Below are 15,923 nucleotides of genomic sequence, written 5' to 3' on the forward strand. Positions count from 1 at the left end.
AGCTCAATGAGACTGATCGAATAAAGATTAAGCAAAATTTAAGCAAAATAAAATTTGAGCGGGTAGTCCCCTAACCAGAAGGTTGGTGACGAAGTGTCCTTGGGCAAGATACTAAACCCTGTGTTGCTCCTGACGGCTGTGCTGACAGTGTGTGAGTGATGCACATAGATGCAGTGTATGAAAGTGTGTGTGATTGAATGAATGGAACAACTGTACTGTAAAGAGCTTGGAGTGGTCATCAAGACTCTGTATTAACACACATTTCTCATCTTACTTTCCAGAGGAGTAGTAGTGCTGACATTTGGATGGTCTTGATGGATAAAGCCGTTTATGTAAGGTCTGGCTGAAGTGGACCCTGACTGCAACAGAAACAAAAACCTCCCACAATTCCTTGCTCCGTCTCTGACACCTACGTCTGCCTGGTTCCCAAAGCTGATTACGCAAAACACAAAGACAAATAGATTACATATCCAAATCTGGTGCAGCACATTTCCAATGCACATTGTTCATTTATGTCCTTAACTGCTCAGCCTCTGCTGAAATAACTGGTTCCGTGGCGCCACCTAGAGGCCGCGGGCTCCTGCGGCTGTGAACCAGCAGAGGGCGCTGTATAACAATCGGTGGATGTTGAGCTCGAGCAGCGCCTCCTCTGGCACCGGAAGTCAGGAACCGAGGCAGAGGAATGTGACATAAACGGAGTCGGTGATGTTTTGTAACTAATCGTTCTGTGAGTAAATTCTGTCATTGTCTCGTTGTCACTAGGTTAAATGTCCCCAACTTCCTCCACACGTCCCCGGCTGCCGTTTTAATGTCCACCCGGGTTTGGTCGAGGCGACGTGGCTGTTCGCTAAAGATGAGCAGCCGATGGTGCTCCTCTGCCGGTTAGCTTAGCAGGCTAGCATAGCCACATAAACAATGGACCCTTTGAGAGAAATTATTATTCTTTTATGAAGTTAATGTTGACGTTATAGATTTATGTCTAACCGCTTCTTGATGGGTATTTGTAGGTGCAAACGATCATTATACTTGTGATTTCTACGCCCACTCTTTCACGAATTAGATTAAACTTGTGATAAAACAGGGATAACAGTTATTCGAGACCATAATCTAATTCTAATGCAGTTTACGTGAAGTCTTCAGGTGCAACACACATTAACTACGTCCAGTAATCACGATATATTGTATTTACAAACTGTCGGAGCGCAGAGGAGACTTACAGCGTTTGTTGACAGGAGTTTGACCCACTGACTGACTCTGCTTTCAGCCGCATCAACATGCCTGTAAACGGTTCAGAGGACCAGGTGCCCTCCGATGTCTCCAGCCCGGCCAGTGCTGCTCTCACCCTGGGAGCCGCAGAGGAGGATGGGTCTTCGGGGGGAGCCTCGGCCGTCTGCTCTCTCCCTGAAAACGGCCAGGGCTCTGAGGCTGCTGCAGCATATCCTGCCAACAATGGACCTGGAGAGAGCAGTGGTGAGCTATGAGTACTGTGGAGCAAAATAGAGACAGGGGTTAAGACTGATTGTTATGACACGGTCATGACATGTAATGTATTGTTATCTGTTTGTAGCCGGCAAGAAGTCCGGGGCCTTATTGCAGATCGACCGACAGCGTATCCAAGCAGCGTGTGCCAGCTCTGGAGCAGATGAACTCCAGGGCCTTGGTGTGGCCGTGTATGATCAGGATGTGCTGGAGCAAGGTGTCCTGCAGCAAGTGGATGAGGCGATACATGAGGCCAGTGAGGCTGCGGCCAAAGTGCAGGCTGAGAAGGAATACCAGTCTGTGCTCGACGATGTCAGGTGAAGGAAAATAACTGCAATAATACGGCCTGTAGATGATAGATAATACTGATTGTAGCAATGGTAAACGAATAACAATTAGTCAGTTTCTCTTGGAATTACAGAAGCATAATCACCTCACATCATAATTTCTAATATTTAAACAGTTTGCCAGCGATGTCTTTAAAGTTCTCACAAAATATGCACAAACATGATAAATCTAACTCTGTCTATTTATGGTGTTTGTTTCAGGTCCGTTACAACATCTCTCAAACAAGTCAACAAGATTATTGAGCAGCTGTCTCCCTATGCTGCTTCCAGCAAAGATATCAGTCGCAAGATTGAGTCTGTCAAACGACAGAAGGAAAATAAGGTAAAATACTAAGTATGATAAACAGTTCAAATAACAGTATACAGTTATACGTTATAATGTGGTTAAACATGATATTGATAGTAACTATAATAATGATGAAAACATAATTCAGGAGAAACAGCTGAAGAAAGTCAGAGCCAAACAGAGGCGACTTCAGGCCATTCTGGGAGGAGAGGACACCCTAAGGGTTGAAGCTGATCTTTTTGCAGAGGATGATGAAGAGGAAGGTTAGTTTTACTTTTACTGTCAAAATGTTTTTTTTCTCTTTACTGTTATTCATCCATTCAGCACGGTTTAGCTTTGAGACCTGTTGGTTTCTCTTTGATGCTTGTGTTGCCTTATAAAATAAGTAAGTCTATTGTTAGAACTCAACTGATCTGTAATGTAAAAAAGCAAAACATTCTGAGCAGCCATCAATAGATATTTACGTGTCTCAAAAAGTGCTATACATAAACCTGCATTTGTGTGTGTGTTGTACCAGAAGCGGGGCCGTCTACACTGGGCAGCATGCTAATGCCCTCGCAGGAGACCGAATGGGAGGAGCTTATCCGGACGGGTCACATGACTCCTTTTGGAACCAGAATTCCTCAGAAAGAGGTCAAGAAGGAACCCCGGAAAGTGATGCTTGCTGAGAACTCTGCCTTTGACCAGTACTTGACAGACCAGGCCCAGTTAGCCACTGACAGGAAGAGAGTTCCTCTTCTAAAGAAGAAGAGGAAGTCAGGACTTATCCCGGACAAGGAAGCCAGGGTGAAAACCAAGAGAACTGTTACCCCTAAGGATAAAAAACTAAAGAAGCGCATGCAAAAGCTGCAGATCACTGCTCTGAAGGTCCATCCCAAAGCTCGTTCAAAGCCTGAGCTTCAACTGCCCAAACCAAAGAGGAAGCCTCGCACAGAGGGAGAGGAGAGCGAAAGTGATGCTTCCGAGTACCTGCCCTCTGATGAAGTCATGGATCCTGACCAAGAGGAAAGAGAAGCCATGGAGGAGGGCTTTGGGGAAGATGATGATGATGACTATCAGTTGAAACCATACAAGAGAAAAACTGAAGGGAGAGGGGGGAAGAAAGCAAAGAAAAAAGAGGATAGTGAGGAAGAATACTGTCCTGAGAGTTCAGATGAAGAGAAGGAGGGGAAGGGTAAACAGAACAAATGTAAAGACGATGGAGATGTGGAGTACTACAGACAGCGAATAAGGTATGATCTTTGTCTTACTGCTTTGAACTTTGAGTTACTTTTAGTATTCACTTTTACATAAATTAAGCAACTTTATATATTTTTACATTCATTTACAGTTTGTAAACAGCAGACTCCTGCTTGGATTTACGTTTGGCTGCAAAGATGCAAAAAGTTTTCATCTGTGAGTCTTCTAAAGAGAATCCCTGTAAATGTCATGCTCGACCAACCAGATTGAGCCTCTAACTTTGTCACATATGTAATGGCAGCGGTGCAAATGTGCTATTGTTATTCCCTTTGGTTGGGGAGACGAGCAGTTGTTTTCTGCTGGCTCCGTAGTGCAGAAGGAGAGTTAATCCCAGATGAGATTGGCAGCTGTTTCTTGACTAAGCAAATTCACTCCCTGCTCTTCTTCTCTCTCTGCTCGCACACTGGCCTAATTATCCTCCTGCACATGGTTTTATAATACACGCACTCACTCTATTGCTCAAATTAATGGAAGAGCAGCCCTAATGAGATTTCATATTTATAGCTGCCAAATAAATTGTGTTGGCATGTGTCCTTTTTCTACACTGCAGTGATTGAATGTCAATTCAACTGCATAGGCACGGCATGGATGGTGTGGCGAGCTTATATGAGGAATGATATTATTAGAGCGGGTGGTATTTGTAGTTGGGTGGGGGCGCGGAGTGGGGGCAGAAAAGTGTAATTAACTGAACCAATGCTTAGTCTTGACTTAATTAGAGAGTGTGGTCTCCCAGGCCCAGCTAAAGGACCAGATTCGTGGCAGGGTGACAGGACCAGGCCCAAATGAAGATGGATTCTTATCCTCTGCACCTCACACCTTTCTGGGGAACTCGCACTACTAATTGTCTGTATCAATCTTCATTTGCTGCGCGACGACTGTGCCTCTAACTGCCCTCTCTCCTGCACTATTAAAACTGTTCTCCTTTACATTTCCCTTTTAGCTGTAGATGTTCCACTGCTCAAGGGAAAAACAGAACCCACATCTCAAAACATTTGCTGTCCATACACCTGTGTAACTCTTAAAATAAATCAGTGAGTGCAGTGGGTGCAAATGGAACATCCCTCCACTCACTGTTCCTGCTCACCATGTTGAGGGTTGCATCTAGCTGAATCCATCCCAGTGTGCTTAGGGCATCAGGGTACTTTATAACTTGGATATATCACTAGTGTGTCACATGTCTTCTATCTACACAGAAAGAAATCTAACATGAAACAGACATCACTTGAAAAAAATCTCACTTTGAGCTTAGATAATCAAGAACCAAAACCAAAGTTCTTGATCTTCTATCGCAGAAATTGACCTGTGTTTTCTAATTCATATTAAACCCCCAAGGTCTTCACTGGAAAATAGAGTAATTTTTTCACAAATTAAATAATCTTTAATCCTTGTGCCAACAGGAGATGGAGGCGACAACGTCTTCGAGAAAGGGAGGAGAAGAGAGAAAGAGGGGACGAGCTCACAGATGACAGCGATGCAGAGTTTGATGAAGGCTTTAAAGTTCCTGGTTTCCTCTGGAAAAAACTTTACAAGTAAGTTTGAACTAAGATTATTAGATATTTAACAGTCAGTAAGAAACTGTTTTAAACCTTGAACTCATATATTTATGGTGAAATTATACTGATTACCAAAGGTTGGGAATCAGGGCACCGTAATGGATCACAAGTAGTCACAGTTAAAGGGAATTCTCTTGTTGTCGAAGCTCCACGTTTGTCACAATTCATCCTAACATGTGCACTTGTTCTGACCGGGGGTATGGTGATAATAAAAATGGAATACAATGTTGGTTCCTGTATGTAATTTTATTTTGGTGTAAAAGCCAAAACCATAAACGTGTCCATATGTGTATATCGCATTTTAAGGTACCAGCAGACAGGTGTGCGGTGGCTGTGGGAACTCCACTGTCAGCAGGCAGGTGGCATCCTCGGAGACGAGATGGGATTGGGCAAAACCATCCAGGTCATCTGCTTTCTGGCTGGACTGAGCTACAGTAAACTGAGGACCAGAGGATCCAACTACAGGTGCACACATGCAAAACAAACTGTGGCCAGAGACTGTGTGTCTGTATGATATGAATATTTGATTAGGGGGGGATATCTGCTTGAGAGTGTTCATCTGAATTATTAAACATGTTTCAATTATCAGACTCTTCACTTTCTTACTGCAGGCACCAGAGAAAACACGGACACTCTGTAGGTGTGTATGTGTTAGGCAAGAGTCCGAGGCCATATGAACACTTAAAGTGAATTTTGGACTCATAAAGTGGGAGTGGAGCAGGTGTGGGACAACAAATCAACTCTGGAAAACCATGATGCAGTGATTTGTTTTTTACTGCTAAAAACGACACTCATGCACTTAAGGAGGTGGAGCTTCAGTGATGGTCAATACTCTGTCTACTATAGACGCCCACAAATTGATTGCTTGCAAACTCAATTATGGCCCAGTATCAATAGCTTCCACCAGGCAGAGGTTCATACAAGCCCATTAGTGTCTCTTTGCGTGTGCATATGTTTGTGTTTGTTTGACAAAGCTCTTGTAAATCTTCGCCGAGCAGCTGAGCGTGTGGTCGCGCACCTTCTTTGATTCGTTTGTTAGGCACAGAGAATGAGTGGAGCAGTGGAGGTTAAGTCTGTAGTAGGAGAGTCAGCCTCCTCTATTTTAATATGTCAGAACGCATTAAATATTGTAAAAACACATCAAGCACTTATAAATACAAGGGAAAAGCCTTTATCTTGTTTAAATATTTTTGTATAGAAATGATAGAAATGGTCATGCTGAATTTGGTGAAAGTTAAATAAACCCTGCATTGTCTTGTTTATGCATCTTAATCACAGGTTTGGAATAAAGCATGTCTCTGCTGTGTGTTTGGATTCAGGTATGTTGGTCTGGGTCCCACCGTCATTGTGTGCCCAGCTACAGTCATGCACCAGTGGGTGAAGGAGTTTCACACCTGGTGGCCTGCTTTCAGAGTGGCCGTTCTACACGAGACGGGCTCTTTCACCAGCAACAAGGTAGATGAGTGTTTGTGCATGTTGGGTTTTCATATTTATAATTCATAATTTTTTTCCTCTGGGGGGCACTAGAGGTCTGTTCATGCAATATTACCTCCTAACCTATTCCCCTCTTCCCCTCTCTGCTAAAAAAAACAATAATAACAGAGATGCTCTGCCTGGACAGTGCAGGATACTAGAGATGATTATCAATTGCATTGATGAAAACCTTTGCTGATGGGGTATGTGTCTCTGTTTTTTTTCTGTTGCAGGCAAAACTCATTCCAGAGATAGCCTCCTGTCACGGTATCTTGATAACCTCATATTCAGCTGTGAGGAATTTGCAAGAAGTCCTGCAGCGATACGATTGGCACTACATTATACTGGACGAGGGTCACAAGATCAGAAATCCAAATGCCGGTTGTACCACAGCCTGCAAACAGGTATCGTTCTCTCCCATTCATTGACACACACAGTTTGACCGCACCTCAAGCGCCTAGTCAGTAGTAGTGACTGCTGCTCAGTAATAAATGTTATATAGGCAAATGAGAAACATAAATGTGCTAGATCATCACATTATATTTTAGGAATATATAATAAACCTTTTTTCTATTCTCTGTCTAGTTTCGTACTCCCCACAGGTTCATCCTGTCAGGCTCCCCCATGCAGAACAACTTGAAGGAGCTGTGGTCTCTGTTTGACTTTGTCTTTCCCGGTAAACTGGGGACATTACCTGTGTTCATGGAGCAGTTCTCTGTGCCAATCACCATGGGTGGATACAGCAACGCCTCACCTGTACAGGTACTGGAACACACCCTCACACTCGAATGCACAATTAGGATTTACTCCTTAACTACGTGTCATTGTGTTTTTTTAACTATGATAGATGTAAAATGAGGAAGACTATAAAAGTAAAGGAGTAACTTAAGACCATCCATTGTGATTTATCTTGTTTTTAGGAGTGTGCAAGTTAATTTAATATGACAATTTTCATTAAAAGTTAGAGGAAAGTTTTTAAAGTAACAGTCGCTGCATAAATAAAACAAAAAACTGCAAGGTTTATTTCTGCTGTGGTCCAACGTGAATAGAAAGTTGAGAACAGGGATAGCATACATAAAAGACGTAATCAATTAATCCAGAAACCCTATTAAAACTAATTGTAGCATAGGGAGGGAGTAATGAAGGGGTAAAGTGTCACTTGATAACAGTATCCATGCACATTCACATACACAGTTTTGGGAGAGCTGGGTGGAAGCAGGTCAGAAGGAGTGATGGAGGAACAAGACAGCCATTAAGTGCAGGGCAGGATAATGTAGGTCCATGCAAAGGAACTTCAGTACATCCCCAGTGTGTGTGAGGGAGGGAGAGGCTAAAGTGGAGAGCCGGTGAGCTAAATTGTAGCCCTTTGTCATTAGTGTTCAATCGTTAATAACCCACTGACTGTATGGATTTAATTATTTAAGCCGGCTATTGATGCTTCTTCCGCTGTCGATAATAAAAACCTTTACTAATTATTAATGTTATTAAATGGTCAGAGAGGGCTAAGCTCTGCTGCCTTATCCTCCCCTCGAAATTCTCCGAGCAGAAAAACGGGCTCTGCGCTGATGTACTGCTCGATGTATGAACGAGGAGATGTTTGTAAACATGCGCGTGTTTCGGGTGGGGCCGCGTGAGCATGTGGAAGTGGGATCAATTACTGAACCCTGCATTTGCATCCCCATGTGAATCCACTCAGCAGCTTGTGCGAGGATACCTGGATCATCTGCTGCCCTCCTCTTCTTCCTTTCCACTCTAACCTCCACCGAGCCCTAAACCCCACCACCTTATTGTCCCCTCCAGCATTATTGAGCCTCTTTGATCCCTCTGTAGACCCCTAGTGAGTTAATGTTTCAAATCCTAACTGGACTTTACCACTGACTCTGGGTGAGGTGGAGCAGGCCATTTGCAGCGGAGTCCAAGCGTGGGGTGGGGCCGGGTGTTTCTAAAGCTCCCCTTCTGTTTGCAATGGAGCCGGCCTGTAGCACTGATGAAAGAGGAGGGCACTGTCCCTGGAGGCCGACAGCACTCTGATCAATGTTTAATGGCTCGAACTGCTGAGAGGGACAGCCTGAAGGGAGGTGATGATAGAGGGCGGAAGAGGGGCTAAACGACAATCATGCCTCAAGAAACATGCACGCTGACAGGTGTGAGTGCTCGATTGTTTGACACGCTGAGCTGAATGCTTCTTTTGTTTGTCTGTGCTAAATCTGTTGCGGATTTTCAGGTCCAGACGGCGTTCAAGTGTGCATGTGTGCTGAGGGACACCATCAATCCTTACCTGCTCAGGAGGATGAAGGCGGACGTCAAGGACAACCTCGCTTTACCTGACAAAAATGAACAGGTATTCATCTCACGCTTAAAGGCATTTGACCCTTTATTGAACAGCCTCTCATGCCTGGATCTTTTAGCTGGGGAGGTGTTTATCTGATTGGATGTGACTTTATGTGCCATGTCTAAGGAGTATTTGATGAATGTTCATGGCCCTTGTCAGGTGAAGCCAGCTAATAAAGTCCCAGCAAAGTAAAAGGAGCAGGTATTCATTAAGGTGGCTGGTCTCTGGTCTGTCCTCGTGGCTGACGCTGGTTGACTCCTCAGTCCACTTCAGCTCATTAAGTCGGTCCCAGAGGAGAGCAGTGGCTCCAAAAAACACATTGCTTCCCTCTAATTTCTCTTCTCGCACGCTGCACTTCATCAAGGGGCTTTAAAACGGATGCTCACCTCTCATTACACACCCTTACACTTCTGTGTGTTTGTGTGTGTGTGTGTGTGTGTGTGTGTGTGTGTGTGTGCGTGTGTGTGTGCGTGTGTATGTATGTTTGTGCGTGCGTGCGTTTAGGTTCTGTTTTGCAGATTAACAGAGGATCAGCGGCAGGTGTATCAGGGCTTTTTGGATTCCAAAGAGGTCTACCAGATACTTAGCGGGGACATGCAGGTAAGCCAATTTGAGACAAACAGATTCACTGTGGTCAACCAGCAACACCTTAAGAAGACAAAGCAAAATACTTTTCGTTTGACGTTTCTATCCCACTAACTGATTAATTACAGTTCACTCCTTTGATTATAAGTAATTTGTTAGTATTTGTACTCTCACATATACACTTCGAAAAGCTCATCGGTTTAAAATCTTTTTTGCCATGTTAATTTTGTTTAGCTACTAATAGCTTGACTTTAGTATTCTTTAAGATGCTCTCTTTAAGGAGGTTGTGCAGTTTGTCTTCTCACATTAGCCAGACCCTGGAGAGAGAGACTTGACCATTTATCACCACTGACCAAATGGATGCGGTTGGAGAGCCAGGAGTCACCACAGCACAGCAGATTGTGCGCACACACACACAGATACACACACACCCCACACACACACACACACACACACACACACACACACACACACACACACACACACACACACACACACACACACACACACACACACACACACACACTTACAAACACAGACTCTTACAGTCATATTTTGGTGGTCACTCTCAGTCCATTAACCACCATTACTAATGCAGTGACCGTTGGGCCTTCATCAAGAAACACAGCCTTTATTGTCAGTAAATAAATTATGTAATTTCTTCCTGTACACTAAAGTAAATTAGTTTATTTGTTTAAAGGTGCAACGCTGTACAATGAGGTCAAATTTAACTAAGTATTTTTTTTTCTTCTGTTTTGTCACCCGCCACCAGTTTTGTGTTGGTGGAAGAAAAAATTGAATTAAGAGGCTTTGTTCCTTTTCCTGCTTTTGTGCTCTTTAGGTATTTTCAGGTTTGATAGCGCTTCGTAAGATCTGTAACCACCCTGACCTTTTCTCTGGTGGCCCCCGGATGCTGAGGGGAATCCCTGAGGATCAACTCACTGAGGAGGAACACTTTGGCTTTTGGAAACGCTCAGGCAAGCTGATAGTGGTGGAGTCACTGCTGCGTCTCTGGTTCAAGCAGAACCACAAAGTCCTGCTCTTCACTCAGTCTAGACAGGTCAGGATCACTGCTCCAATTCACCTCTTGATAACTTCACAACATACACATCTATATTTAGATCTGCTTGTAATAATCACATCAAGACATGTCATTCCTTCTCTACTTCCAGTTCATTTCAAATTATTATTAAACATAAAATGATTATGTGTGTGTGTTGGTCTACGTGTTTGTGCGCGTGTGAGTGAGGGAGTGAGAGAGGCCCCAGCTGTTGCAGTCAATACCAATGAGATTATACCTCTGAGGGAACCTGACACCCTCCCTGTCGGTATCTCTGTCCATGTAATATTAATCTGCTCTAATCCTTTTAGAGATAATCCAAACCTCAGCCCCTCTTCCCCTCTCTCTGTTCCTCTCCTTCGCTCACGCAGTCTCTTCTGTCCTGTTTTTGTCTCCTTCTTCCCCAGATGTTGGCCATCTTTGAGATGTTTGTGAGGGAGAATAACTACAAGTACCTGAAAATGGACGGCACTACCCCAATAGCTTCCCGTCAGCCACTCATAGCTCACTACAACGAGGTAAGGATTAGTCATCCCTAATGGCTCTGAGTGTTTCCCATGAAAATCCCATCCTGAGGGAGAAAAAGGCTCCATGGAACCCTCCTCACCCTGAGGTGGAAACACTAATTGATGACAATCTGTTGCTTAAAATGAACCGTCCTGTCTCAGTATTGGAATACAGATATGGGGAAATATTACAAATTGTTATAATAATTAATTAAAATCTTTAAATGAAAGATTGTAATATTACTAAACTAATAAATAGATCAAATTTACCTACAGTGTTTTAGAATTGAATGTGTTATTATTTAATACATTTAAAAGCAATAAACTTTTCTTTTCTATAGAGAGAATAAAGTAAGCAAACACCAGGATTAAATTATGATGTTAGATTATTTTCAAATAGGCTTATATTTGAGAGAACATAATACTGTCCTCGTTCTTTGAAATCATACGCATTTTTAAGTTAAGAATTTACTATTGAAATGTATTTTTACAATTTGAAAGTTAATATCAGAGTGACCATTAATCTTGATTTAATGTCCTTTAATCACTGACATTTTTTCCCCCTTTGCCTTTATTTCTTACAGGACAAATCCATTTTTATCTTCTTGTTGACGACTAGAGTCGGAGGTCTGGGAGTCAATCTGACTGGAGCCAACAGAGTCATCATCTATGACCCAGACTGGAACCCCAGTACTGACACACAGGTGAAGAGAAGCGCACACACACACACACACACACACACACACAAACAAACAAACTCTTACAATAAATCAAATAAAGCATAAATCTCCATTATTTCTCTTGATTTTTTTTTGTTCTTAAAGGTATTTTTTGTTTTTTCATTAGGCAACCAAATTTTGTCACTATAATTTTTCCCTCCTCACTATGCCCAGAATCTTTTTTTTGAACGTATTTTGTTTGTAGGCCCGGGAAAGAGCATGGAGGATTGGCCAGAAGCAGCAAGTGACAATCTACAGACTGCTGACTGCAGGGACCATTGAGGAGAAAATCTACCACAGGTCAGACACCAGTGTTTTAATGTTTGGACTTGGGCACTGCTGTACACAGGCTATTAAATCTAAGAGCTTAATTAGAATGGCTGTCGGTAGAGTTCATACATTTGCTGAGGACCATTATTTAAATGAGGTGAGATCTGGATTTTTATTTGGATATTGGAATTGCACACGCTCATTTATATCAGTCTCCTAAACATGTTTTTTTTTTTTATCTATATCCATCAACTATTTCCAAAAAAAATTATCTAATAAAACATTTAAAAAGTGAGAGAGAAAAAAATCCTGGATCCTCCCCCGAACCGCAATTTGCACTAAAATTTAATTAATTCTTTCCCAACACATACTGTATCCTTCCACCAAGTTTCCCGGTTACCCAGTCGTCGTTGTGTAATGCTGCCAACAAACTAACTGACAGAGAAAAACACACTAACAGACAAGCAAATGCAGACAAAAGCATAACCTCTTCATGATAGGTATGAATTAGAGCTGTGAAAAATAACGCGTTAACGCGTTATGATTAAATTACAGGATTAATTTGTTTTTTTTTTTTTACGCATTTAACGCATGCGTAGAAGGACCTTCCAATTCCGCCGCCTCTGCACTAGTCGCCGCTCTAATGCAGTCAGACGGCAGCTGCCATTCAAACAAAAAAAAACAACATGGATAATTCTGATGAACCTGAGGACCTTCTGGACGGGAAGATCGTGTTCCAAAAAAACAAAGATCAAACATTCAGTAAAACCAAGGTGATATGCACACTCTGCGAGAAGACGTTATCGTTTCACCGTAGCAATACCCGCCTAACCACCGCAACGCGAAGCATGTGTTGGTCGGCGAGGGGCGTTCAAGTGGAATGCGCCAAACCAGACTCACTCGCCGGACACATTGTGCAAAAGAAGCGGTCAGCTTTACTGTCAGAGAATTTGAACAAGTTAGTTTGCCTCACCAACTGGCTAAAGACCGAGTAGCTAAGAGGGCCTTTAGAGGCATTAGATTGTATCATGGTGTGGTTAATGGTTGTGTGACAAAAAATATAAAAAATGTCAACCCTCCTATGGCTAAGAAGCTCAAATAATTTCTGTTTAATTAAAAAAAAAAAGTTTTATTCAACCACACAATGGCTAAGGAGCCCGAATATTGTTTAGGATGAAGATTATATTAATGTTCCATATGGAAAAGCAATGATAACTGCTGAAGAACTGCTGAGTTGCAGCACAAAAGAAAAGTTAAATGTCATAAATCTTGTTTTCACAAAAATATTCCGAAAAAATCGGTAATGTGATTAATCATGATTAATCCATAGAAACCTGTGATTAATTTGATTAAAAATTTTAATCATTTCACAGCCCTAGTATGAATAAAACATTTTTTTTAAATTCTGCCTTCTCTTTTTCTTTTTTTTATCAAGTCTTCCATCTTAGTTGTCTTTCTATTGACTTCACACCTTCACGAGTATCGGTAACAATATTCATTGACTTGACTAATTGCTCGCATCACTGCTGTATTACTACTTGCACTATATCCCAGTTCTCAGTAATTGAAAAGCTTTCCAGCATCATTAAATGGCCAATCCAGGACTTCTAAAGCATCGCTCTGTTTGGTCTGTGTCTGTAAAGTGCTTTCAAAAAGCGAGTAGGAAGAACTGCAGGGATTCTATTTTGATGCCTACAATTGTACGGTTAACTAATTTTCTCATCCATCAGACAAACTACTCTGTGGTGGCAGATCGGGGTTTGCCTGCTGAGGTAAAATGGTAAATTATACACAAGTATCTAATTCTGTGTTTTATCTGTTTTGATTCAGGCAAATCTTCAAACAGTTTCTGACCAATCGTGTTCTGAAGGACCCCAAACAGAGACGGTTCTTTAAGTCGAATGACATCTACGAGCTCTTCACTCTCACTGACCCCGATGGAGGTCAGGGAACAGAGACCAGTGCCCTATTTGCAGGTTTGTCGATTTACATTTTTGCGTTTTTTTCAGACATTTTATTGTCCTTTCATTCCAAACCATCCTTAATGTGATTTAAAGCTCATTTTCTAGTTATGATCATTTTCCAAAGCTTCATGGATTCAACTGATCTGGTTTTGTTTTGACCCTCCACCAGGTACTGGCTCTGATGTCCAGGCACCTAAGAAACCCGAGAGGCAGAGACCATTGCACACATTAAACCTCTCCAGCCGTACTCACAAACACTCCTCAGCAAACCAGAAGGAAACTGGTGCAGACAGCAGACACTCCTCATCAAACATTCCTGCATTAAGGGACGGAAGTACCGCTCTGTGCAGACAAAACTCTCAGGGTAAAATAAATGTCACGACAGACAGCGGCCAATATGCCGTGGATGTAAAGCCAAGTGTTTCAACTGACATGCAGCATGGAGAACAAAATATCAGAGACTATGACGCAGCCCAACCAGCCAGCAAAAACCCAACCAGCTCTCACCAGCACGGAGCCTCTGCCCTGACGAGCCCACAGAAGCACAGGGAAAAGACAAAGCACTGTGACGCCGCTACCTCAGACAAACACAAGCATAAACGAAAGAAACGCAAACACTCCGCAGACGTTCGGTTCGAAGGCCAGCGCATCTCGCACTTGGTGAAGAAAAGGACTTTTAGAACGGAGGAGAATGGAGCCAATGAGCCAGGGGACCAGAAGAAATCAGACGATTATGTCTTGGCAAAGCTCTTCAGGAAGTCTGGTGGGTGTTTTTGTGTACCAACCATTCTGCCATTGCTCCCATAGTTTGTTAATAAGTCTCACTAACCATTAAGGGTCTTTTTTTTTCTCTGCTTTGATCTGCTTCAGGTATCCACAGTGTGATGCAGCACGACACCATCATGGAGGCGTCCAACCCTGACTATGTTCTCGTTGAGGCAGAAGCCAACAGGGTGGCCAGAGATGCCCTGAAAGCCCTGAAGGTTTCTCGCCAGAAGTGCCGGCTGCCCTATAACAGACCCCCCCCTCCCCCTGCGAAGTACGCAGCCACTCACACACTGGGCCTGTTTAGAGCTTCACTAATCTCACATGAAACACGTCTCAGTTTTTCTCTTGTGTGTTTCCTCAGGAAACGGTTTGGGCAAAAGAAGAATTCTCTCCTGGTTGAACCTCCCGTTCAATCCGTCGGTGCTCCAAGCAAATGCAAGGTAACAGCAGCGCTATTGTTAAATATGCACAGTATTGTTCCGTCAGTTATTTTTGCATTGGTGATTCCATGTTGTGTACTTTTATCTGCTTTCTCTTTTTAGGATGCTGCTATTGTTAAGAAGTCTGTGTCAAAGAAGCCTGGTTCGGGGGCTCATTTCAGTGGTGAGGGGGCAGAGAGTGATCCAAACTCCGCCCCCCTCTCCTCCTCCTCCCTGCTGGCCAACATGAGAGTCCGTAATCACCTCAGCGTGCCCTCCAGCCAAAGAGACGAAGCGGAGGAAGACGAGGAAGGCTCTGGAGCTCCGGCAACGAGCTCCCCCCCACCTCCGTCCACCGAGCATGACGAGCTGCTGGTGGATGTGCGTAACTTCGTGGCCTTCCAGGCGAACGTGGACGGCCAGGCCACCACCCAGGAGGTGCTGGAGTATTTCAAACCAAGACTGACGAAGGAGCAGGCGCCTGTCTTTAGAGAGCTGCTGAGGAGCATATGCGACTTCAACAGGACCTCGGGTCAGGGAGGCATCTGGAGACTGAAGCAGAACTTCCAATGAAGAAAGACTAAACTGTGGTTGATAACAAATACAAGCCTGTAGAGTTCAAGCCTACAATATATTTTTTTATTAACTTGTGTCAAATGAAAATGTCTTTAAAAATTTACAAATCTGAATTGAGGATAATATCATATTAGAGGTTGAACAATATGGTGTGAAAAGCCATTTTACACTACAATGATAAACTGAAGTTAGTGAATTACCTGTGAGCTGAGAACTGAAGGGTAAAGTCCATTTGAATGTTTAATTTATTTCTGCTGCAGTTTGAGTTTTGTCGTTAAACTTTTGTTTCTGTTCATTGTTGCTTGTTCCTGCTTATACTTGAATTCTCCTGTTTTGTATTTAAATCT

At 43.0% G+C, this 15,923-nt stretch overlaps 1 protein-coding gene across 1 annotated transcript in view; it reads left to right on the top strand.

The window, feature by feature from the left end:
- The first annotated feature begins 655 nt into the window (after positions 1–655).
- ercc6 (excision repair cross-complementation group 6) overlaps positions 656–15,923 on the top strand; it is a 15,639-nt gene continuing 371 nt past the window's right edge. The window contains exons 1-22 of the mRNA XM_053435915.1: positions 656–727; positions 1,265–1,470; positions 1,568–1,796; positions 2,028–2,148; positions 2,261–2,375; positions 2,630–3,344; positions 4,749–4,880; positions 5,211–5,369; positions 6,224–6,359; positions 6,611–6,781; positions 6,963–7,139; positions 8,602–8,718; positions 9,214–9,309; positions 10,136–10,354; positions 10,762–10,872; positions 11,445–11,564; positions 11,785–11,879; positions 13,680–13,825; positions 13,983–14,576; positions 14,684–14,852; positions 14,943–15,021; positions 15,124–15,923. The exon at positions 15,124–15,923 is cut by the window's right edge and continues 371 nt beyond it. Of these exons, the coding sequence (XP_053291890.1) occupies positions 1,275–1,470; positions 1,568–1,796; positions 2,028–2,148; positions 2,261–2,375; positions 2,630–3,344; positions 4,749–4,880; positions 5,211–5,369; positions 6,224–6,359; positions 6,611–6,781; positions 6,963–7,139; positions 8,602–8,718; positions 9,214–9,309; positions 10,136–10,354; positions 10,762–10,872; positions 11,445–11,564; positions 11,785–11,879; positions 13,680–13,825; positions 13,983–14,576; positions 14,684–14,852; positions 14,943–15,021; positions 15,124–15,573 (4,347 nt within the window). The 5' untranslated portion in view covers positions 656–727; positions 1,265–1,274 and the 3' untranslated portion in view covers positions 15,574–15,923. The remainder of the gene's footprint in view (positions 728–1,264; positions 1,471–1,567; positions 1,797–2,027; positions 2,149–2,260; positions 2,376–2,629; positions 3,345–4,748; positions 4,881–5,210; positions 5,370–6,223; positions 6,360–6,610; positions 6,782–6,962; positions 7,140–8,601; positions 8,719–9,213; positions 9,310–10,135; positions 10,355–10,761; positions 10,873–11,444; positions 11,565–11,784; positions 11,880–13,679; positions 13,826–13,982; positions 14,577–14,683; positions 14,853–14,942; positions 15,022–15,123) is intronic.

This window comes from Pleuronectes platessa, chromosome 12, assembly GCF_947347685.1.
Source record: "Pleuronectes platessa chromosome 12, fPlePla1.1, whole genome shotgun sequence".
NCBI classification, from domain to species: domain Eukaryota; kingdom Metazoa; phylum Chordata; class Actinopteri; order Pleuronectiformes; family Pleuronectidae; genus Pleuronectes; species Pleuronectes platessa.